General features: G+C 43.6%; 1 protein-coding gene across 1 annotated transcript; it reads right to left on the reverse strand.

Moving 5' to 3' along the window:
• Positions 1 to 1,014: 1,014 nt before the first annotated feature.
• On the reverse strand, positions 1,015 to 22,309 carry LOC133747048 (leucine-rich repeat-containing protein 37A-like). Its single transcript, XM_062175179.1, is given in 8 exon segments — positions 1,015 to 1,161; positions 4,134 to 4,188; positions 15,859 to 15,908; positions 18,414 to 18,454; positions 18,457 to 18,517; positions 18,833 to 19,126; positions 19,881 to 20,113; positions 22,231 to 22,309. Coding segments are annotated over 8 exon segments (960 nt in total).
• Between the last annotated feature and the right edge of the window lie 3,268 nt (positions 22,310 to 25,577).

A 25,577-nucleotide genomic window follows, 5' to 3' on the forward strand; every position in this document is an offset into this window, starting at 1 on the left:
CAGATTTCGTACTCTTCATTTCCTACCAGCCTGCAAGCCCACACATCTACAGCGTGGGGCAAACCCTCTTTCCAGCAGTACCCGCCAACACTTAAAGCTTCAACTTGAAGCCCTGTTTCCACTTCTGTTCCATCCTTGGGCATCTTCCTCTTCTTGAATGGGGTGCTGCTCCCTCCTGCATTCTCCAAGTTTCTGCAGCATCCCAATCCCACCAGGATGTCGGGAGCCACAGCCAGTGGCGCCTGTTGCCCTGGAGGTGGGAGGCCCTGGCTTTCAGGGTGGGAAGCTGCAAAGCAATGTTAACATTTTGCCTTCCAGACTTTGCCAGACACCAGTCCTCCTCACCCTGCTCTGTCTTTCCCACCCTCATCTCCCTGCTGACCTCTAGCCTTGAAGTAGCCAGAGGGCCTCTGCTTTTTCTCCCGGCCTTCCCTATAACACCTCAGGAGTGTAGAGAGCACACAGAGCCTTGTTAAAGTAGGTGCCTGTGTCTTGGAGATTGACTCAGGACAGCTGGCATAGGGGATCCTCCAGGTGGAGGCATACGTCCATGTGTTGGGAGGGTGGATCCCCCTGACTCCATGGGAGCCTTCCAGACCATGCGGATGTGTGTCTTCATCTGGCTGCTCCTTTACATCCTTTACATCATCCTTTCTGATCAGTTGGCAAGACTAAGTGATTATTTTTCTGGATTCTAGCATGTGATTGTACCCAAAGAGGGATGTCACAGGAATCCGGATTTACAGCTACCCAGTCAGAAGCACAGGTGGCAGACTGGATTTTTGATTGGCACCTGAAGTAAGGTCAGCCTGTGCTTGTGTGACCTGACACTAGCTGCGTCATAATAGAATGGAATTATGGAATGCCTACTTGGCATTCACAGAGAATTGCAGAACTGCTTAGTGTGGGAACTGGCCACCCCCCCCCCCAGCAGGGGTCTGAAGTGAAGTACTGAAGAGTGAGAGTAATAGTGGGAAAAATTGTTTTTTTTTACCCTATGTGCAAGAGGTTTTACTATATATTTCCAAATTCTTTAACCCTTCTCTCTTCAAGAGATCGAATCATTGACTTCTTGACCATACTATTGGTGGAGATAATGCCCTGTACTTCTGAGGCTAGTTCATAAAAAGTATCATCCATCTCTTTGTCCTCAGAACACTCCTTCCAAAAGGAGCCAGTCATCATGGTGTGAGGACACGTCACCAAATAGCATGTGGACAGGCCCCCTAATGGGAGACACTGAGGCATCCCTCCAATGGCCGGCACCAACTTCCCCTGAAGATGAGTGGGTGAACCACTTGGGAGGTAGATCCGCCAGCCTCAGTTAAGCTCTCTGATGCCTGCAGCTCTGGCTAATAGCTTAACATTTTGAGTGACCCAGAGCCAGAGGTGCCAAAGCTACCCCTGAATTCTTGACTTGGAGAAAATCTGAGTGGTAAATTTATATTGTTCTTACAGAGCATCAGATAAACCATAACTGTCTGACACAGGGTTAAGGCAGACAGACTTGAGACAAGCCTCTGAGATGGTGTATTAATTCATGATGACTAGATCATGGTTGGGGACTTTGGCCCTAGGCTCTAAGTCTCCTCACTACCACAAGACATGCCGTGCCTACAAACTCATAGGTTTTCCTAGGTATAAAATTCCTTGACTCCCTGTCCCATAAAGGGGATGCTAACATCACATTGAGCAGGGAGGAATTAGAGTTTTGGGGGAAGATGTACAACCAGAGCGATTCAAGAGCAGACTCAGTCTCTCAGGTTTTCAAAGGTGCGTTAGGCTGGACTTAGCTTGCCTGTGTCTGCCATGGATAGAGTTCTATAGAGGAGACCTGCCCTGGAATGTACTACATGTTTAAAGAGGTGGCGAGGCAGAGGGCACATATGCCATCATCAATGGAAACTGTCTGATGGTAGAAACTGACTCACTAGAAAGGGGGAGCCTGTTTTCCCATTGTGCTCATGTGTCTTGAGCTATTTGTCTGCCAACAAGCTGAAAGGGGAATCCAAGCCCTGCTGCATTGCCCAACCTGTTAGATACCCAATCCCCAAGGTTGCTGCTGAGTCTGGACCTCCCAGTTGATCTCTCGCTCTCTCCATTTCTAGGCTATCAGCACTCTTGTAAGACTGAAGCTTGGTCACATCTCTCTGCTTAAAACTGTCAGTAGTTCATCTTGTTTGGCCAAGTTAATGACCAGGTATGGTTCTCTGTCACATGTACAGCTTCATGAACTGTCTTCTACTCCTTGCACTCCATGTTCTAGAAGACTCACACAGTTTGATGCTTCTCTGCCCATGTGCCGTCCTCTGTTTAGAGTCCCTTTGCTTCCTCCTGGCAGCTAAAACAATGCCTTTCTTTCCCAGCTACTTTACTCCTTCCACACCTGCATCCCTTTCCACTCAACCTGGAGCCTGACTACTTGTTGATACTGAGCTATCGTCATGTGCAACAAAACATGGATTCAGATGGTTGTCTTTCTTCTCAGTGTAGGAGCCCCATGAGTAAAGGGACCCTGCCCCAGTCAGCTCCCTCCCCAGCACAAGTTCCTCTTTCTCACACTGCCCTGGCCACCTATCTCCTCCTCTGAACCACTGCATTTCTTTTCTGTATCCCCTTTCCCTAGTCATCTGCTGCCTCTTTTCACCATCTTTTTAAAAGTGCTTCATTTCTCTCTGGCAGGTTTCATAGGAATCTGTGAGAACTTCATTGATGTAGTGGCATTGGTCTTCTGAGCTCAAGTTTGCCTGTCAGTAAGGTGGAGGTAGAAGCAGGTTTTGTGCCCCCTGGCTGTGGGTTCCCATTTTCCCTTCCCGGTTACAGCCAGCAGTGTGCACCTGACCCTAGGGGTGATGACAGGTCATCAACAGCTGGCCAGGCTCTAGGGTAGGATACAAACTGAGCAATCCAGGACAAGCTGGGCAAAGCAGACTCTCACTCTTGGGAGTTTTTGTTTATGAATAACAATAGCCAAATTGAACGCCAGAGCTGCGCCTCAGTATGTTAATCATCCACCTGCGGTGCCAGCACACCGGGTTCTGTCCCGGTTGCTCCTCTTCCAGTCCAGCTCTCTGCTGTGGCCCGGGAATGCAGTGGAGGATGGCCCAAGTGCTTGGGACCTGCACCCACATGAGAGACCAGGAGAAGCACCTGGCTCCTGGCTTCGGATCAGCACAGTGCGCTGGCTGCAGTGGCCATTGGAGAGTGAACCAATGGTAAAGGAAGACCTTTCTCTCTGTCTCTCTCTCTCACTGTCCACTCTGCCGGTTAAAAAAAAAAATAGCCAAATCGAGGAGAGAGTGCTTAGAAGAAACCAAATGCTACCAGCATCTTGTTCTCAGACTTCTGGCCTCCAGAACTGTGAGAAAAGCAATGTCTGCTTTAAGTTGCTTTATTATGGGAACTTTAGTAAAAATAATACAGGTAGTATACCCTCATATGTGTTCTTCCATTTATCTTCAAGTGTGTTCTTCAGATTATCAAGTAATATGTAAATAAAAAAGTAATGTTGATGACATTGAAAAAGCTATTATATTAAAAATATGGTGGGCTTATTTTTTATTATTGAGACTAATAAGATTTACTCAATTTGAGACTGTATTACATAAAAACATTATCTAAGCCTCACATTGTGTACCATGTTGTAAATGCTGTAAGTAAGCCAAAATAGGAACCTGCAGCTGTCTGGAATCCCCATCCAGACTCCAGGAAGCCCAAAAGTCTCTATTGTGATTTCTCCCTGTTTATATCCAACACTCGCATTCATATCAACATCCCCCTCCCCCAGTTATAAAATGTGACCAGCGTGGGGGCATTTCTGTGACCCTACTGCCTAGTACTGTACCTGTGCCTAGCTGGTGCTCAGTGAACAGTAGCAGCCACCGTCTTTTCCCATCAGTGTGATCATTACTGCTGTCACCACTTTGGTGGCAACCCTGGTTGTTCCTTTCTTTCTTTTTCTTCTTCTTTTTTTAAAGATTATTTATTTGACAAAGTCACAGAGCGAGGGAGAGAAAGAGAGAGAGAGCTCTTCCATCCTCTGGCTTACTCCCCAAATGGCTGCAAAGGTTGGAGCTGGGCCAGTCCAAAGCCAGGAGTGAGCAGTCAGGAGCTTTTTCCGGGTCTCTCACATGGGTGCAGAGACATCTTGGACCATCTTCTACTGCTTTCCCAGGCCATAGCAGAGAGCTGGATTGAAAGAGGAGCAGCTGGGACTAGAACCAGCACCCATATGGGATGCCAGCACCACAGATGGAGGCTTAGCCTACTATGCCACAGCACTGGCCCTGGTTGTTCTTTTTCTCTATCCCTGTGCCCTGCAGCCAGGTCCCAGAGGCTTTGGAGTCTAACAGCCCTGGGTTAAAATCCTAACTTTTCTCCTGGTTCCTGGCTTCAGATTGGCATAGCTCCAGGCATTGAGGCCAATTGGGGAGTGATGAAAGACCTCTCTCTCTCTCTCTCTCTCTCTCTCTCTCTCTGCCTCTCCTCTTTCTGTGTAACTCTAAACTTTCTTTTTTTTATTAAACTTTTATTTAATGAATATAAATTTCCAAAGTACAGCTTATGGGTTACAATGGCTTCCCCCTCCCAAAACTTCCCTCCCACCCACAACCCTCCCTTTTCCCGCTTCCTCTCCCCTTCCAATCACATCATGATTCATTTTCAATTCTCTTTATATACAAAAGATCAGTTTAGTATAAATTAGGTAACGATTTCAACAGTTTGCCCCCATATAGCAACACAAAGTGAAAAAAAAATACTGTTGGAGTACTAGTTATAGCATTAAATAAGAGTGTACAGCACATTAAAGGCAGAGATCCTACATATTATTTTTTTAAAAAAATTAATTAATTTTCTATGCCATTTCCAATTTAACACCAGGTTTTTTTTTTCATTTCCAATTATCTTTATATACAGGAGATCGATTCAGTATATAATTAGTAAAGATCTCATCAGTTTTTACCCACGCAGAAACACAAAGTGTAAAAATACTGTTTCAGTACTAGTTATAGCATCACTGCACATTAGACAACACATTAAGGACAGATCCCGCATGGGATGTAAGTACACAGTGACTCCTGTTGCTGAGTTAACAATTTGACACTCCTGTTCATGGCGTCAGTAATCTCCCTAGGCTCTAGTCATGAGTTGCCAGGGCTATCATGGCTTTCATGGAATATCAAGCAACAAGTAACAAATAAATTTCCTTTAGTATGACAGAAAGTGTAATTCTGAATCAGTTCAAAATCATGAATTAATTAGAGCACCAATTTCCTTTCAAATGGTTTGAAAGGGCATCTTTTTTTCTGGTATTGAATGAAGTTAGAAAAATGGGACTAAGTAATTAACACACAATTATTCTTAGGTGTTTAAATTTTAACTTAAAAGTGATCCCAGTTAAATATGAGAGTGGGAAAAAGAGAGGGAGGAGATGTACAATTGGGGACATGCTCAATCGGACTTGAACCAAATGATGGAGTTAGAAACGTACCAGGGGATTCCAATACAATCCCATCAAGGTGGCATGTACCAATGCCATCTCACTAGTCCAAGTGATCAGTTTCAGTTCACAATTGATCACACTGATAGGTCTAAGAGTCAAAGGGATCACACAAACAACTCTAGTGTCTGCTAATACTAACTGATAGAATCAAAAAGGGAAAAAACGATCCAACATGGGAAGCGGGATACACAGCAGACTCATAGAATGGCAGATGTCTTAAATAGCACTCTGGCCTCAGAATCAGCCCTTAAGGCATTCGGATCTGGCTGAAGAGCCCATGAGAGTATTTTAGGCATAAAAAGCCAAGACACTGTGGCAAAACAAAAGAAGAAGAAGAAGAAGAAGAAGAAGAAGAAGAAGAAGAAGAAGAAGAAGAAGAAGAAGAAGAAGAAGAAGAAGAAGAAGAAGAAGAAGAAGAAGAAGACCTAAATGAAAGATCTCTGCGAGTGAGTTCCTAGTGGAAAGAATGGGGCCATCAAAGAAGGAGGTACCTTTCTCTGAAGGGAGGAGAGAACTTCCACTTTGACTATGACCCTGTCAGAATAAGATCAAAGTCAGCGAACCCTAAAGGCTTCCATAGCCTTGGCAACTCATGACTAGAGCCTAGGGAGATTACGGACGCCATAAACAAGAGTGTCAAATTGTTAAGTCAGCCACAGGAGTCACTGTGTACTTACTTCTCATGTGGGATCTGTCCTTAATTTATGGTCCAATGTGAAGTGATGCTATAACTAGTACTAAAATAGTATTTTTACACTTTGTGTTTCTGTGTGGGTGCAAGCTGATGAAATCTTTACTTAGTATATACTGAATAGATTGTCTGTATATAAAGATAATTGAAAATGGAAAAAAAAACAACCTGGTGTTAAATTGGAAATTGCATAGAAAAATAATCAATTTTTTAAAAAATATCATGTAAGATCTCTGTCTTTAATGTGCTGTACACTGTTATTTAATACTATAACTAGTACTCCAACAGTATTTTTTCACTTTGTGTTGCTATGTGGGGGCAAACTGTTGAAATCTTTACTTAATATATACTAAACTGATCTTCTGTATATAAAGAGAATTGAAAATGAAAAAAAATAGGACTAAACCAGGGAAGGTGTGAAAATGTGAGTGTTCTTTTGAATATTAGACATTAAAAATGGAGATGACAGCTTTGCTCCTTGTTTCAAATGGATGAAGACTATGAACGTTCATCTAATCAATTCTTCTACTCCCAGGGAAGTTTACCACCACAATCTATCAAGATCTATAGTTGTGTATGTCATTTATGAAGGTTCTAACAGTGAGACTATTAGGAGAGGTTGCAAGAAGGGTTAGTATCTCCAGAAGGTCAAATACAAGACCAAAGCTTTACAGTTTAGGTAAAAACTGAATATCAGACATTATCATATGCAAATTTTATTATCCCCACTGACTATATAGGTAATAGCTAACCAGGGAATGTTTTCCTTTCCTAGAGATTTATCCTGCCATAAAGTAGAGTCTATCGAAAGACGTGCATTTGAGTCACTCCCTTTTTTGCAGTCTATGTAAGTTACAATTTCATCACATTTGGAATTTTAATAAATATTCACTGTTCACCTTGAAATAGGGTTAAGATTCCACTTTACATTTGTAGTAGAAGGTTACTAAAATTCTGTAACAGGTCCTTTTCCTCTCTAGCAAAAATACTATCAGATACAAAGGTCAAAGTGAATCCCGCAGAGCAGTGCTTCTCAGCCAACAGGAGTTTGCATTTAGGTAACATTTTGCAGCCCTGCACGTGCTGTTGGCACCCAGTGGGCCAAGGCCAACCTGCTGTTAAGCCACCTACTATGGACATAACAACCTCCATAAGAAAAGCATTATCGAGTCCAAAATGTCAATAGCATTCAAGTTGTGAAACTCTGTTCCAGAGAAATAAAGATCACACAGTACAAGTATGTCATGTAATATGAAAATGATATGATGCAATTTAATATAAATGTGCAAGTATAATTCAGAAGCCAAATCTTCCAGTACCAGTAAATTCTTTAGTGTGTAGATAAAATGCAGAAGTATTGTTTCATCTATAAAAATTAGAATCACTCCTGAAAGAAGAGTATTCTTAAAATATATCTTTTTTTCTTCTTCATCTTCTTTGCCTTATGTCCTTCTTTGCAGAAATCTTGGTTGCAATTTACTGACAGAACTGAGCTTTGGGACATTTCAGGCATGGAATGGAATGCAGTTTTTCAACAATGTGTAAGTGAAATAGATGATGAATATATATTTAAAAACCATTTATGTGTAGAAATTGTATACAGTTATGGTTATCTGGGTATTAAGCCATGTATTATAAACTCTGCAAAGAAGGTCTTCATTTCCATTCATTTTTTTTTCAAAATCTAACACCAAGTACTCTGGGAGAAAAACATTCTTGTGCTTTCTCAGGGTTACCTGCTTTTAAATCATAATGCAAAAATAATTCCTGGGACCCAGCAAAGGGCACGTCTCTCCCCATCACCCAGATCATGAGCTTTTTCTGAAATGTATTTAGCTCTCAATTTATAAATTATCTGTGGATACTAAGAACCTTTGAAATAGGAAGGGGGTGGTGTATATGTTAAATTGTAGTATAAAAAATAAGAAAAAGCACTGCTCTAGCCTAATCCCACATGTTCTGTCCTGACTAAACTGCAATAGAAAGTGAGTTTTATTCCCTTTCAGCTCTATAATTCTGTGATGTTCAATGGCCTGAGGGAATTTTAGATTCAAGATAAAGATTCTCCACTAAACCTGACGTTGAAAGACTACCCACCTGTTCTGTGCTTCAGAATCCCAGTCAAACACAATACATTTTGGTTATGATGGAAGGTTTTAGGATGTGTTGGGGATGGACCAACAGTGCCTGCAGATCTTGAGGAAGAACACTGAGAGTCTGTTTTTCCTTCACCCACACACCGGGGAGCTGGTTCCTGGAGCCCCCACACCAAGTGGTTTTGGTAGCATCAGTAAAAATGGCCTCAACATATGTCATTGCGTTAGATTCCCTCCTAAGGGGCTGAGTTCCAGTACAGTTTTCTGTAGACAACACATGGAGAAAATCTGTGGAATCACAGTGGATGAAAAGTAATGAATTCATTTAAGAATATTCACTGAGTGCCAGGCCCACTGAGTGCCAAGTGCTGTATTAAGTGCTGGGGGTACAAATTGGAATGGGACAGAAGTTTTGTCTCCAAGAGACTTTCATGCCAGTAGGGGGAAGTTGGACATTGATGGGAAAATGAGTGACAGCCATGCTAGCATCTTCACAGCAAGGCAAGAGAGGAGTTGAAAAAGTAGGAGCACAGAGTTAGGGATGGCGCACAGTGGATGAGGCACTGGTTCATTTATCTCAAGATTCTGTGTCCATCTTAAGCAAAAGAAAAAAAGCATTTGCTTCATGGTGATGCAAAACCCAGAGCTAGCTGGTATTGGAAACTACTCTTATCATGCAATCTGAACATATCTAACTCATGGTTACTTCAAAAATGGGCATAATGGCTGTAATACACCATGTGTGTGTTGGGAGCTGGTCTTCTTTATTTGGGAACATATTCTTTTATTAGACAAAGCTAATCTGCTTCAAGGAAACTTTTGCTATCCTGAGATGAAAGCCTACTGCCTCTCTTCTCAAAGGCATGTTGCCCCAGGAAGACACCAGTAATCTTATGACCAAAGACTAGGGTTTTTAAAGTGAAAACAATCCTGTTCACTGCATTACAGAGTCCAGAAAAGAGTTCCAGCTGAGCTGGATTCATCATGAACTGCAGCCTAAGCTTCAAGGCTTTACGCTTGCACGTGCCCCTTCCAAGGTCCTGGGAGGGGCTGGAGCAATTTTTATATTCATAATTTTGCATGTTTCATTATAAGGGATTCCCCAAATTAGGTAAGGCTCAGGCTCAGCAAAATCCGCATTCACCCTTAGTTTGCACGTACTACAGGCAGTCCAGTAAATAGTCTTCTGAATGAAGCCTCTGTGTAACAACAGCAGTGTGGTAGGATCAGTCTATTGTGAATATGAAATCTACCTCAAAGACATGCCAAGAGCTTACCAGTGACATAACACTCTATGAACAGTAATACTCATCAAATCTTTCAGCTGAAATCAGAAATGAAATATATTATGGAAAATCAGCAGTAATTGATAATTCTAAACATTAAGTACACTTTATTTCTTCTGCTTCATTCATGTACATTAAGTCTTAACCCAATGGCTTCTTTCTAAAAATTGTTTTAGGCACTTCATTGGTTCTCACAATACAAGTTTCATAGTTTAGTAATGGAAGGACTCTAGGGTGTAGAGAGCTGCGGCCTTATCCAGACAGAGCACATCCACATGCTCACTCATCTGTTACTCACAAGCACTGTGGGTAACTAGGAGGAGAGTCCAGGCTTTCTCCCTCCTCGGGTATTCGCCCCACTGTTGACACGGTAGGTGAGCTGGGTGTGGTCGTACACTGAAGGTCAGCCATGGGCATCGCTTCCTTCAGGCAAGCTGTGGATGCACCTGCATTTGCACACTGCTGGCACGGTCATCCCTCTGTGGTGTGTCCTGGAATCCAAACAGCATCTCCCCAAACTCAGAGAGAGGCATAAACCTTACAGATGAAGAGAACAACTCAGGCCTGCCCTTTAGGGTATTTTGTAAAGGTTCACAAGTTTTCACATTGTCACTTCCTGCAACTATTACACTTTTCTTCTCATAGTCTTTTCATCTGCACCATATTCTCATCTGTGTAGCAAGAGATCTTCTTTTCTCTTAAGGTAATTCTTCCTCTGCTCCATACGCTTTTCTTAAAGTATTCTCTTCATTGGCTTTAGTTTTTTTTTCTTTTACTTTTTTCTTTAAGATTTATTCATTTATTTGAAATTCAGAGGCAAGGCTGGTGCTGTGGCACAGCAGGTTAATGCCTGGCCTGAAGCACCAGCATCCCATATGGGTGCCGGTTTGAGACCTGGATGCTCCACTTCCCATCCAGCTCTCTGCTATGGCCTGGGAAAGCAGTGGAAGATGGCCCAAGTCCTTGGGCCCCTGCACCTCTCTCCCTCTCTCTACCTCTTCTCTCTCTGTGTAACTCTGACCTTCAAATAAATAAATCAAGGAAGGAAGGAAGGAAGGAAGGAAGGAAGGCATTACAGAGAGGTGATAAGGGGGTCTTCCATCCACTGGTTTACTCCCCAAGTGGCCAGAATAACTGGAGCTGAGCTAGCTGATCCAATGCCAGGAGCCAGGAGCTTATTCCAGGTCTCCCACATGGGTGCAGGGGTCCAAGGACTTGGGCCATCTTCCACTGATTTTCCAGGGCATAGCAGAGAGCTGGATCAGAAGTGGAGGAATGGGGACTCAAACCAACATCCCATATGGGATGCTGGCAATGCAGGCAGTACCTTTACCCGCTACACCACAGCACTGGCCCCCACCATATACATCTTTAATTCCTCCTTTTATTAGGTTATTACATTTTAGGCACTATACTAAGTACTTACACAAGTGAGATAACATGACGACCGCACAACAGTGCTTGGAAAATGGTACATGATTATACAGGTGCTTCCATCTTCCCAACAACTCTTGCCATTTAGAAATGATGACCCCTATTGTGTGGATGAGGGAGATTAAACTGAGTAACTTGGTTACTTAGTTCATGCTGTTAATAAGTGATACAACTACTTAGGAACTTTGTGAGAAATTGTCTGTGCAGCTCTTTGTTCCCTGGTGAACAAGAGCTGAAGGAGGGCAACTTCGCCTTTTTGTGCATTCTATCGTTTTTTTAAAGATTTATTTATTTATTGAAAGTCAGAGTTACAAAAAGAGCAAAGGAAAGGCAGAGAGAGAAAGAGAGAGAGAGAGAGAGAGAGAGAGAGAGAGAGAGAGAGAGACCTTCCATCGATGGTTCACTCCCAAACTGGCCACAATGGTGGGAGCTGTGCTGACCTGAAGCCAGGAGCCAGGAGATACTTCCAGATCTCCCACGCAGATGCAGGGGCCCAAGGACTTGGGCCACCTTCTACTGCTTTCCCAGGACATAGTAGAGAGCTGGATCAGAAGTAGAGCAGGGGGGGAGAGCCAAGATGGCGGATAGTGAGGACGTGTGCCTTAGTTTGGGAAAATAAAGTTTCATAAAAGTGGAATTACTGTAGCCTCAGGAAAAGACTCAAGAAAAAAACTGCAGGGGAAATGCTTCCGGATCTAGTGGATGTGGCACAGAGGACCTACAGGGAGCCCACCGCATGTAAAACCAACCGCGGGAGACGAGCCGAGCTGCGGGAGACGAGCCACAGAATCTCGCCAGCGCGGGACCCAACGGAGGGTAAGACAAAGACCTCAGAAACCTGAGACATTGGGGAGGGGGGGGAAACAGAGGCCTCTCCCTTCACTCACCAAGCAAAACAAAGAGCACCGCCATTTTACATATGTAAAGCACAGCCAAACTCAGTAACTTTAGCAAAACAGAACACATTGAGGGCTGCATAAACTCTTTGTGTGGTCCCAGGGGTAGATCAAACGAATACTCACAGAGGCCAGATTTCAACTACCCTCAATTCCACTCCCAACTGAGTCAAAAAAAGAGAGAGAGAGAGCGATCCAGCAAGGAGCAAGGGAGTGAACAATCTGGGAGAGTCGGTCTTTGCAAGGCTTAAACCTGAAGAATCAAGCATAGCTCTCTGGCCACACCCATCACAGCCTCTAAGGATCCAACAAAGCAGACAGCTCACTTAGAGGCATAGTATAACGAGAAAAAAAAAACACCAGAGCAAAAAAAAAAAAAAAAACATAAATTATCTCCAACATGCCAAAAAACAAACATAGAAGCCGAGGTAATAAGAGCAAGGAAGACACTATGACGCCCCCAAATGAACAAGACACGCCAATGCAAGATTATGAAGATGAAGAGATAGAGGAAATGCAAGAAGCAGATCTCAAAAAATTGATAAGAACATTAAGAAGTTCTCAAAAACAAATTCTTGAACTACAGAAATCCTTAATGGACAAGATAGAAAATGAAATATTAAGGAGGAATCAAAATGAAATGAAACAACTAGTAGAACATGAAACAGTGATAGTGACAAAAAACCACAATGAAATGAAGAACTCAATAGATCAAATGGCAAACACATTAGAGAGCCTTAAAAACAGAATGGGTGAAGCAGAAGAGAGAATATCGGAATTAGAAGACAGAGAACAGGAAAGGAAACAGTCAAATCAAAGAAAAGAAGAAGAAATCAGAAATCTAAAAAATACTGTCAGGAATCTACAGGATACTATTAAAAAACCCAACATTCGGGTTCTAGGAGTTCCTGAAGGCATGGAAAGGGAGAAAGGATTAGAAGGCCTTTTTAGTGAGATACTAACAGAAAATTTCCCAGGTTTGGAGAAGGACAGAGACATCCTAGTACAGGAAGCTCATAACTCTAAACTTTCAAATAAATAAATCTTTAAAAAAAATACTAGCAGTTTTGGATGTGTGACTTTGGGCAGGTCACTGCCATGCCTTGAGCCCTGTTTCTTTATCTGTCAAATAATGTTAAAGGCATTTGCTCCCATGGATTGCTGGGATACGTGATACAAAAATTTAAAATGCTTGACATAGAGCCTGGCAAAATGTAGGAAAATCCTGAATGGCAGTGGCTGCTGCCACAGCCCAATGGTTTTTGTTTTAAAAAGATTTATTTATTTATTTTAAAGGCAGAGAGAGAGAGAGAGAGAGAGAGAGAGGGAGGGAGGGAGGGAGGGAGGGAGAGAGAGAGAGAGGTTTTCCATCAACTGGTTCACTCCCCAGTTGGCTGCAATGGCCCGAGCTGAGTTGATCCAAAGCCAGGAGCCAGGAGCTTCTTCTGGGTCTCCCACATGGGATCAGGGGCCCAATGACTTGGACCATGTTGCACTGCTTTCCCAGGCCATAGCAGAGAGCTCGATCAGAAGTGGAGCAGCTGGGCCTTGAACCAGCTCCCATATGGGAGGCCAGCACTGCAGGTGGCAGCTTTACCCGCTATGCCACAGCGCCAGCCTCTGCACATTGTTATTAGTACCATTTTGTCTCAGGAATATTGGTTGCTTGCTGAAGTGTTTCTCAATCCCAGTGACGAACTTTGGACAGTGACTTGGGAGGTATTATGATCCAAATATTCTGACCACCCCAAGACCCTCCGAGACCGACCAGAGGAAGTGGGTCCTCTGTGAGCCGGAGGTCTAGTCCCCCTCTGTTGACTGGTTCTCAGTGATCCAGGGGAGAGAAAGCACCAGAACACCTGGTATTTGATTTAAAAGTCTGTGCCTTGAGGATGAGTTTTTGGGTTCTTGGAGACTGACAGGTTTAAATAGATGAGTTCTCAATACTCCTCTATTTCATGGAGGAAGAGAGGTGAGAGTTCTTGCTGGTGCTGTGCCCCTGTGGAGGGCTTGACTCCCTCCAAGGCTTCTAGAAGTGGTCCTGCTTTTCTTGCCTGTGGCCTCTGTTACTGCATATAGTAAATATTTGACAACATTTTAATTTCTCACCACCTGGCTCGAATTGCTTATGAATATCACACCCATGAATGTAAGAAAATAAGTATTTTATAAGCACCACTGAGGTGCCAATATCAGAAAATAGGACTTGCAGGTGACAGAGGCGGGTCACTCCATGTTTTCCTCGGGGGCTTCGCTCTCTTCACCTTCTGCCAAGGACTCTGGAGGTGGCATCTTCTCAGCGGGGCCCTCGCTGAGCTCCCTGTGAGAAGAGAGCAGAGCAAGGCTTCCCCTCCTGCCTCTCTCCCCGCCTCCCCAAGCTCGGTACGGTGAAGTGGCCCTGTCACGTACCCTGCATCCTTGTCGAAAAGCTCTTCCTTTATGGAAGGCTCCTTGTACAGGGGCAAGTCCTTGGCTTTCTTACGTGTGCCACCGAAAGGACTGAGCAGACGCCTCAGCCAGAGTGGCCACCTCAGCTGGAAAAAGCCCTAGGAAAGAGAAAAAGACATGTGAATTGTGCATTTTCCCTGCTGTCTCTGGCCACACACTGCAGCCTCCTCCCATTTACCTGAGTCTCATCTTCCGAACACTTTTTAGGCTCTCATTCGTAAAAGCTCCTTGGGGAAAAACACACACAAGACCATTAGAGACTAGTGCCATTGTTCACTTCTCACAGTGTGCATCTCCGGTCTTCCTGGGATGACACATGCACCTCAGCCATCACTGCAGTGAGCAGTCACTACAAGCCGGGGTCTCAGACACAATTCCCAGGGCGCTGGGCTTCCAGGAGCCCTCTGTCCGCACAGACCTGCAGTGTCTCTGGGGAGACTTTTGTCTGTCATCAGTCCCAGTGCCTTTCTTAGCCAAGTATGCTTGTGCAGTGGACACACTGCACCACCACCCTGGGCAGAAGTATTTTCTCTCCCCAGAGGCATTTGACACCTGCCCCTTTAGGATTGAGCCTCACAAGCATCATTCACTGGGGTGTATGGACAACATGCTGTGTTTCCATAGCTGCTCTAGTCCCCTATAAATTGAATCCTATGAAGCAATGCCCGCGTCCAATAGCAACGTTACCCAGCTCATAGATTTTTCTCACTGCAGGGTGTTTGTCACTGATGGAAGATGGAGTTGTGAAACCACTTTAAAGTACAAAACCAGCGTGGAAATACAAGGTACCCTTTTTGAATATGATTAAAACAGAAAGAGAGTGCATTGTTTTAGCAACTGTTTGTGTCTACAGAGTGTGTGGGTATGGATTTGCAATAGAAATTATAGCGCACAGCCCAAGCTCACTATGACCAAGGGAGAAGTCCCTGACTGGGGAGGAACCATCCTCTCTGTGATACTCAGTGGCAGTGTGACTATGGGACTAGGTATTGTCCCTTTCTCCTTTTATTTCCTTACCATAACAGGGAGAGACAAAAGGTCTGAGAAGGTGTGAATAAAAGGCATAGGCAGCGGGGGTCTGGAAACAGTAAGTTGACAAGGTAAGTTTTCCAGCCACCTCATATGTTTTACTCTCCAGTAGCCTTGAGGACGACATTCCCCCTTCCCCCAGTGTGATGTGACTTTCCATAGCCCTTCTCTGAGCCTCTGGGAAGGCCTCTGGACTGGCCAGATGCCCACCAGCAGCAGGGACAGCACAGCCAAAGCCCCTCCCTAGCTGCTGTGTCTCAGAAGGACCCCTGACAGCACATGTCTCCATGTGGGTCCCGTCTCCCCAGCCGTGGCTGAGGACCAGTTTTGCTGGAATCAGGCAAAACATTCAGATGGGTAGTCTTCTGCCTCTGGCAACGTCCTCATTCTAAAGTGAGCAGGTTTAAATAGAGGAGTTCTAAGTACTCCTCTACTTCTAAAATTCTAATGTAACAATTGTCAGACTGATACTTACGTTGAAGCTTTTTCTATGTCTTCTGTTACTCTTCCTCTATGAGAGTAAATCTGTTTTGTAAGGAAAAGCAATCATTATTCACCATAATGATACTATCTCCAAATTGTTTACCTTCCCTTTCCTCCTCTAAAAGCCTTGCCTGCCCAATAAGATAACTTTTTTTGAGGACAGGAATTCTGTCTTGTTAATAGTTCTCACTCTTCCACAGTCCTTGGTCTTGAATGCCTCTGGGTCTTAATACATTCTATTGAGAGCCATTCATCAATGAGTCCTCTTAAAAGTGGAATGGGAGTGCAACATCATGCATTTAATATATACAAATTTGGGAACATGGAAGTTGTAGTCCTTAAACAAAATAAAAAAAATCTGGAAGAAAACAAAGTGGAGTAGAAGGAAACACCCTTAACCTGCTGAAAGTATGGCCCAGAAACCTAAACAATGGTGTTTTAAAGGCAAGAACAGGAGTAGGATACTTATTAGACTACTAATAGTCATCATTGTTGAAAAGGCTGAAATCAGTGCAATAAAAAAATAAATGGGGTATAATTACTGCAAAGGAAGAGACAAAACTGTCAACATTTGCATAGGAGATGGTGGACAACCTAACAAAAAGCCCAAGATAATCAGCTGGCATTTTGTTGGACAAAACGTGTGGGTCTGGGGAGGTGACTAGGTGCTGAGTCAGGAGAGCAGTACAGTGGATCTCCTGTTTGTTTCGACCCACCAGTGACTAGAGGGAAAATGGAGTACAGAGCCCTTCTGTAATAGCAATAGAAAGTAATAAACTGTCTTGGAATAAACTCAACGAAAGTTCTATAAGATTTATGTGATGAGGATGCTCTTCTGAAGCCCATAAAATGTCATGTTTCTAGGGTAGCATAAAGAAGCCAGTTCTCAAATTAATCTACAAATTCAATGCAACTTAACTCAAACCCCAAGAAAACTTTTTACAAAAACCAAGAAGCTGCCATCCTTTAGGGAAAAATATATGAGAAAAACTACTAAATTTATGAAAAAAGATTAGAGAGCAGGAGCTTGCCCTGCACTGAAACTGTGTAGTGTTAGGGTGGGCACTGCCCATGCTGGTCTCTTTCTCATCTCCTCTGTGCTGTTATCACTTACTTCTTGAGCCTAGACATGTCTTTTAAAAAACTTTCATTGAAGATATACAGATTTCATGGATACAGATTCAGGAACATAGTGGTGCTTTCCACCTTACCCTCCCTCCCACCCACACTCCCATCCCTTATTCTTCCCCCTATTTCCATTCTTATTTTTTATGAAGATCTATTTTCAGTTAACATTATACTCCTAAGATTAACCCTACACTAAGTAAAATGTTCAACAAATAATATGAAGAAAAAAATTCACTGTTCTTCAACAGTCCAGACAAGGGCTATTTAAAATCATACATCTCAGGGATTTTTCAGTATGGTGGCATAAGGAGGCAGCTTGCTTCTCTAGTCTAGGGGTGGATAGTTTAAAAAAGTGGAAGGAGGGCAATCTCAGGGAAGGTTTAGGGGGAAAATGGTAGAGGAAACTCCATGCAAATTGGATGGACACTGTGGACCTATGTGGAGGGTGTGGACTTGCACAGTTTGAGATCCCAGCAGCTGAGAGCCTCAGCACCAGCTTTGGAATGAGGTGAGACCATACTGCAGCAGCTCAAGCCACTGGCAATAAAGCTGTGCGAAAAGCCTGGCATGGGTCTGGCTTGGAGCCCTGTGGAGGTGGTGTACCTGCCAACCTAGAGCAAAAAAAAAGAGGGGGGTTTCATGTTTCTCTCTCCCTGACCACAGGCACTGGCATGCTGTAACTAGCCAAGAGAGGCACCATTTTGTAGATATGTAACAACTGCTCGAGCTACTGACCGCGAACCCAGCAACCAACCTAGAGGAGATGCCGGACTCTGGGAGAATTGACAGGGGGCTGGGTGCTTGTGACTGTGGGAGCCTTGTGTGGTGGGACTGTGAAAACACTGGGCTGTGTGGGAGGGTGCAGGCAACCTCCATGGAGGGAACATATTTAGAGTAGCTTGATGCAGGAATCAGCTGCAGTGCATCAGCTGAACTTATTTAGACAAAGTCTTAGACATTGGAGCAGTAGGATGCTACGTAGATCTAATGTTTCTGTAAGATAATACTTTTGTCTTTTGGCTGCGTCCATTCTCCCAAGGGCAGTGACAGTTCCTAATCTCATCATTTCAGCAATGAGGAAAGAGTTCAGTGGTAGAAAAGAGTACATCAAATCCCTGACATAATTTTGGAGAACTTCTACCACTTTACTCTGGCTTTCTTACACTTAACCTCTCCAAATGTCCAGTCCCTTGTTATCTCGGTTCCAGTTGCACAGAGATTTCCTGAGAGTGGGGTTCCTTTAAAAAATCTGTGGAATGTGCTTTTCAAGGAAAAGAATAAAGTGCATCTCAGTCTTGGTGACTAAAGAGGAAGGTCAGCTCGTGGTACGTGGAAAGTGGCTTTGATGTTCGGTCTGTGGATTCCGAATCTATTACAAAGGAAGGATGCACTCTGGAAATCTGAACGAGTCGTCCTTACCTCAATGAGACAGAATATGATAACCAGCATCGTGACCACTCCGTCACAGATATTGCCACGATGAGCTTGTTGTGATAGCCATGATCTTGAGCTCCTTTTGCGAGCTAAGAAAGAGCACAGTTTAAAAAGACAGAATAAAGCGCTAGAAAATATGAATGCTAAATATTCAGATCCCCATTCTTCCAGGTGAGTGGCTTAAAAGATCTTAAAAGACCATACAAAATCTACTGTAATATTATAATCTTGGTATTACTCATTTTCTTCTACAGTGTGTTAGGTCTGCCTCCTTCCCTAAAGGAACCAAGTGTCACCGTCTTGGCTAAAGTTACATTACTGAGACAAGATCTGGACTGGGAGCCCCTGGTCTTCCCGTGTGGGGTCTCCTAAGTGATGGAAAGGTGCAGGTCTCCTGTCCTCACCTTACTCGACTCCTGCTCTTTCTGTCCACTCGGGGCTTCTGTACTCTCATTGATATAGGTCTCAGTCCTCCACTGCTCTGTATCCCATTCTTCCTTGGCTATCTTTTCTTCCTGCTGCTCACTGAGGAGCTTCACCAGGATGCCTGTTTTGGAGATGAGCTTGGCACAGGGCAGTTGCACCTGGGCCTCAGAGCAGTCCATTTTCAGAGTGTGGATGACGTGAGAAATGAGCCTTCTCACGTCAGTGTTGGGGATGAGGGGCTGTAGCTGCTGATTCAGCTGAATTTCAAACTGCTCCCCCTGGGACAGCATCACGGGGTAGGTGAAGCCTGCGGGCATGGTGGGGGCTTCAGTGCCCTCGCTGGGGTATTCCCACTGTGTTTCCTTGGTTTGGTTCACAGTCGGTATTAGGTTGAACTCGGTCCCAGCAGAATCTGTAAAAGACCTGCCCAGGATGTGTTTCTTCAGGAAAGAGGAGGCTGCAGCCTCATGTTCCTTTCTGAGTAAGCGCTCCGTGTGCAAGGAGTTTCTGAGTAACTCCCTGGGCCTCTGAGCCACTTGAAGCTCCTTCAGCTCCCTGGAGCCTGCTCTCCCAAGCCTTCTTCCCCCGATGCTCTCTGCAAAGGGCCAGGTGCCCTGTCTCCTCCCGAGTCTCTTCCTCGTCTCCTGGAGGTGCCTTTTCCATAAGCCCTTTGGCCCCTTGATGACTTTGTTCACTCTCTGCAGCCTGTACCCCACACTGGGCATGGTTGCCAGGCTGTTCTGCTGTGACGGCGCAGTTTCTGATTTCTTTAGGAGGATTTGAGGGTTAAATTGAGGACCTAACAGGATAGGCTGCATAAGCATGGCTTTTTTCCTTCTTAACCTCACCAATTTTTCCTTGAATTTCTTCATCCAACAAATTCTCTAGGAAATAGAGCTTTCTCAACTTATTTCTGTAAGGACGAGAGGGCCTTCTTATGTGGGTTTTCATGTAGCTCAGGGACTTATCTATCTCTTGCGCATTTGAAGAAAGCAGTTTAATGTATGGTAATAATGTTGATTCTACATTTTGTAGATTTTCCTCTGAGAAATAAGGCAATAGATAAATCAGTGCACTAATAACGTCACTTCCATCGTTGAAGTCCGGCTGTTCACTCATGTGGCATGGGAAGTCCACGCTGTTTCTCTCTGATACTGGGTTCTCTGGCTCAATAGTCAGCTCCTTGCTGGTGTTGTTCTTCTGGGCTTGCAATATCTTCGTGAATGCCCCCTTTGGGGTCCCTATGGATGCTTCTTCAACTGTCAAAAAAAGAAGAGGCTGCTTTTTGGTACAGAAGACTGATGGGACAGCTTTATGTCAGTCCACAGCCCTACACTCTGATCAATTAAATTAGGAGTCAAATCCAATATTTGGGGTACCATTGAGACTTTAGAGAGAAAAGTAAAGCCAAACTCAAACCTACGAAATGGCAACAAAAAAGGAGAAAAAGATATTTTTGAGAGTGGCATTCAGAAGAGTACCTGGTTCCCTGACACATGAGCCAAAAATTGCTCTTTTATTTTAACCTACCCTTGTGTGGGTCTCTGTTGTAGCACCTGAACCTATAACCTCATCAATGTTAGCTATGGTCACAATAACGCTATGTCATACACCATCCAAAAACACAGAGTGGGTTACAATCACCATTCTTTCAGCTCTGTAGGTCATGGTGATACAGGTAGGAAAAAGCCAGCTAGGTTAGGTTGAACTTGGATGGAAAGTGAAGGCAGGTGGCTACAAGATGGGGAGAAGGGTTTCTAATGAACATTGAGCCTGCATGCTGTTAAAGCAGACTTTGCATAAAGGCCAACTGAAATTAAGTGCAGAGAGTAAGCCTTATACAAGCAAAGGGTTGCATTTAAGAGACATGCAATTGAGAATCAAAAAAGCCTGGAACCTAAAAAATATTAAGGAGATAAGAGTTTTGAGACTCTAAATGAACAAAACAAAGACACCTGGGATTGTAAATGAGCAGAGCTAAGCGGTAAAGCCAGGGATTGCAACCTAACAAGTCCAAGGCTATAAATAACAGGGACAGTGTTCAAGATGGGCCCAAAAATCATAAAGTACTAACCCAAAGGAATTTTGGGGAGGGAGAACACCTGGGAAGATTCTAGCCAAATGGGCAGAGTGAACTAAGCAAGATGGGATCTCAACAAGATGACCATTAGTTTCTTGATTCACCCTGTCCCCTGTCCCCTGTTTTCATACTTCAGCTGCACGAGACAGTCAACCCGGGTGACTAAGGACAACTAGGACACGTGTGCCTGATCATTTCCACAGTTTTGCTCGAGTGCTGTGCTGGTAGGGTTGGCTCTGCTTCTCACATGGGTCTGCCAATCAGCCAGGGTGGCTCTGGTCCACGGGTATTCACTCTGGGGCCCAGGCTGGCCGAGGCCAGTTATAGAACCACCAGTTAAAGAACCTCCTACAGATGTTACTCCCACCTTTTTGACAACAGGGGTGCTCAGTGCTTTATGCCAGGCTGATTTTGAGGCCCATAACATTCTCAGGGAGTCTGGATATGCTGGGAAAATCAGCCAGATGCCAGTGATTTTGACACCACTGCATTTTGATCGGGACCCACTTCAGGAGCAGCCTTCATGCCAGAGATATGTGGTTATTCGAACCTTTATTACTAGTGACTTTATGACGGGTGTCCCTGCAACGCCTGGCAGTGAAATCCCTGTGGAGGTGGTGTTAAAGATGGTCACTGAGATTAAGAAGATTCCTGGTATTTCTCGAATTATGTATGACTTAACATCAAAGCCCCCGGGAACTACTGAGTGGGAGTAATAAACTTCTTGTTTATTACTTGTTATTCTTGTTTATTATAAACTTCTTCTCACAGTGAAGGCAGAAGCACATGAGGGCCACAGAAACTCACACATATAAAATGAACCAAAATGTGGCAATCTCCATTTGGCACAAGGGACAGGCTCCAATATCTACTGTCTATGACAGTATGTCAGTGTAATGCAGGAGGTTACCTCTCTACCAAACAAGAAAAGCTATTTTATTATTATTATTATTATTATTATTATTATTTGACAGGCAGAGTGGATAGTGAGAGAGAGAGACAGAGAGAAAGGTCTTCCTTTGCCGTTGGTTTGCCCTCCAATGGCTGCCGCGGCTGGCGTGCTGCGGCCAGCGCACCACGCTGATCCGATGGCAGGAGCCAGGTGCTTCTCCTGGTCTCCCATGGGGTGCAGGGCCCAAGCACTTGTGCCATCCTGCACTGCACTCCCTGGCCACAGCAGAGAGCTGGCCTGGAAGAGGGGCAACCAGGACAGAATCCAGTGCCCCAACCGGGCCTAGAACCCGGTGTGCCAGTGCCACAAGGCAGAGGATTAGCCTTGTGAGCTGCGGGGCTCACCAGAAAAGCTATTTAAGTTCAGCTGGACACCATTCTGCTGACTGTTGACCTTATTTACTGTTAGTCTGGATGCTTTCATTGGTTGCAATCCAGAGACCCAATTTTTCCATAGATATTAACATCAGCAAACATGAAAATTTAGTAAGAAAAGCTTAAACTGAGAGTTATTATTGATAACTATTTTAACAAAATTTCTCAGAACCCATCTAGTCCAAACCTTGGACAATTGGAAGCTGTTGTACTTGGCCCACCCATAATCAAAATGGATTCTAAATTCTTTAACTGCAAAGAGAGTATCATAGACATTAATGCTCCAAACTGATCCAGTTCCCTGCTAGTGTGTCTAGAAAAGCAGCACAGGATGACTCAAATATTGGGGCTCCTGCACCCCTGTGAGAGATTGAAAGAAGGCCCTGGCTCCTGACATCAGTCTGGCCTAGCCACAGTCATTGCAGTCATTTGAGGAGGAAGATCAATCTCTCCCACTCTCTCTTTGTAGTGCTGCCTTTCAAATATATAAATACATCTTTTAAAAAGTAGATCATTTCAATAAATTTGCCATTGCTCAGTCATGATGACTTTTACTACCTAAAGTTCTTTTTCAAAAGGTTTATTTATTCAAAAGGCAGAAAGAGGAGCTGGTGTTGTGCAGTGGACAAAGCTGCTATCTGTTACACTGGCATCCTGTATGTGCACCAGTTCAAGTATCAGCTATTCCACTTCTGATCCAGCTCCCTGTTAATGGACTGAAAAAACAGTGGAAGATGGGCCAAGTGCCTGGGCTGTTGCCACACACATTAGAGGAGAAGCTCCTGGCCTCAACCTGGCCACACTCTGGCTATTGAAGTCATCTCAAAAATGAATCAGGTGATGGAAGATTTCTGTCTCTCCCTCTCTCTGTAACTCTTTCAAATAAATAATTAAATATTTTTAATATGATAAAAAAGGCAGAGAGACACAGAGACAAAGAAAGAGGGAAAGAAAAACATGGAGATCTCCCATCTGCTGGTTCACTTTCTACATGGCTACAACAACTGTGCAAGACCAGGTTCTCAAGTCCCCATTTAGGTTACAGTTCTCCAAATTACATGACAGGAATCAAAGAATTTGAGCCATCATCCATTGCTTCCCGGGGATATTAACATGAAACTGATTTGGAAGTGGAGTACCCAAAACTCAGATTAGCATTGCAATATAGGATGTGGGCATCTGTTGTGATGGCTAACAAATTGGAAAACCTAGAGGAAAAAAATCAACAGATTCCTGGGCATACACAATATACCAAAATTGAGTCATGAAGACACATAGAAAAGCTAAACAAATCAAAAACCAAGACAGAGATTGGATGAGTAATAAAGACCCTCCCAACAAAGAAAAGTCCAGGATCAGACAGCTTCACATTTGAATTCTTCCTGACTTTTTTTTAAACTTTTATTTAATGAATATAAATTTCCAAAGTACAGCTTATGGGTTACAATGGCTTCCCCCCTCCCATAACTTCCCTCCCACCTGCAACCCTCCCCTTTCCCGCTCCCTTTCCCCTTCCATTCACATAAAGATTCATTTTCAATTCTCTTTATATACAGAAGATCAGTTTAGTACATATTAGGTAAAGAACTGATGAGGTCTTCACTAATTATATACTGAATCGATCTACTGTATATAAAGAGAATTGGAAATGAAAAAAAAAAAAACAACCTGGTGTTAAATTGGAAATGGCATAGAAAATTAATTAATTTTTTAAAAAAACTGTTATGTAGGATCTCTGTCTTTAATGTGCTGTACATTGTTATTTAATGCTATAATTAGTACTCCAATGGTAGTTTTTTCACTTTATGTTGCTATATGGGCAAACTGTTGAAATCTTCCGGACTTTTAAAGAAGAACTAATTCCATTTCTTCTCAAACTATTCAAAACAATTGAAAGAGAGACAAGCCTCGCAAACTCCTTCTATTAAGCCAGCATCACCTTAATTCTTAAACTAGAAAAAGATACAGTAGAAAATGAAAACTATAGAAAAATATCCCTGATGGGGGCCAGTGCCATGGCACACTGGGTTGATCCTCCATCTGCAGAGCCGGCATCCCATGTGGGTGCCAGTTCTGGTCCCAGTTGCTCCTCTTCCAGTCCAGCTCTATGCTCTGGCCTGGGAGGGCAGTGGAGGATGGCCCAACTGCCTGGGCCCCTGTACCTGCATGAGACCCAGAAGAGGCATCTGGCTCCTGGCTTCAGATCAGAACAGATCCGGCCATTGCAGCCATTTGGTGAGTGAGGCAGTGAAGAGAGGATCTTTCTCCCTGTCTCTCTCTGACTTTCTGTAACTCTACCTGTAAGTAGTGTTAAAAATTTTTAAAAAAGAAAGAAACATATCTGTGATGAACATAGATGCAAAAATCCTCATAAAAATACATAATTGAGTCCAAATGACCACAATGCCTGGAGCTGGGCTGATCTGAAGCAAGAAGCCAGGAGTTTCTCCAGAGTTTCCCACATGAGTGCAGGGGCCAAAGTACTTGAACCATTTTTCACTGACTTCCCAGCCCATTTGCAGAGAGCTGGATCATTAGAGGAGCAGCCAGGATACAAACTGATGCCCATGTGATATGCCAGTGTGGGTGGCAGAGGCTCAATCTAGCACACCACAGCACCAGCCCCCCAAAAGCAATTACAGATTCAATGAGATCCCAATCAAAATACCAACAACACTCTTCTGAGATCTGGAGAAAATAATGCTAAAATTAGTATGAAAATGAAAGAGACCTCAAATAGTTAAAGGAATCTTAAACAACAAAAACGAAGTTGGAAGCCTCACAATACCAAAATTCAAGACCTATTACAAGACAGTTATAATCAAAACAGCCCTGTACTGGCACCAAAAAGTCATGTGGATGAATGAGGTAGAGTAGAATCCCCAAAAATTAATCCACAAATCTACAACCAACTAATTTGTGACAAATGATCTAAAAGAAATCCCTGGACAAAGAACAGTCTTCAAAAATGGTACTGGGAAAATTTGACCTTCTCATGCAGAAAAATGAAACAAGATCTCTACCTTACAACTTATACAAAAATACAGTGTAAATGGATCGATGATCTAAATCTATGATGTGATACCATCAAATTCCTAGAGGGAAACATCAGGGAAACTGCAAGATACTGGCATCGGCAAAGCCTTCTTGGAAATGGCTCCAAGAAGCACAATCAATAAAGGTATAAATACTCAAATGGGATTACATCAAGCTAAGAACCTTCTGAACTACAAAGTAAACATTCAACAAGATGAAGCACCTGACAGAATGGAAGAAAATATTTGCAAACTAGGCAACTGAAAAAGTAAAATATCCAG

Source organism: Lepus europaeus, chromosome 18 (genome assembly GCF_033115175.1).
Source record: "Lepus europaeus isolate LE1 chromosome 18, mLepTim1.pri, whole genome shotgun sequence".
Lineage (NCBI taxonomy): Eukaryota > Metazoa > Chordata > Mammalia > Lagomorpha > Leporidae > Lepus > Lepus europaeus.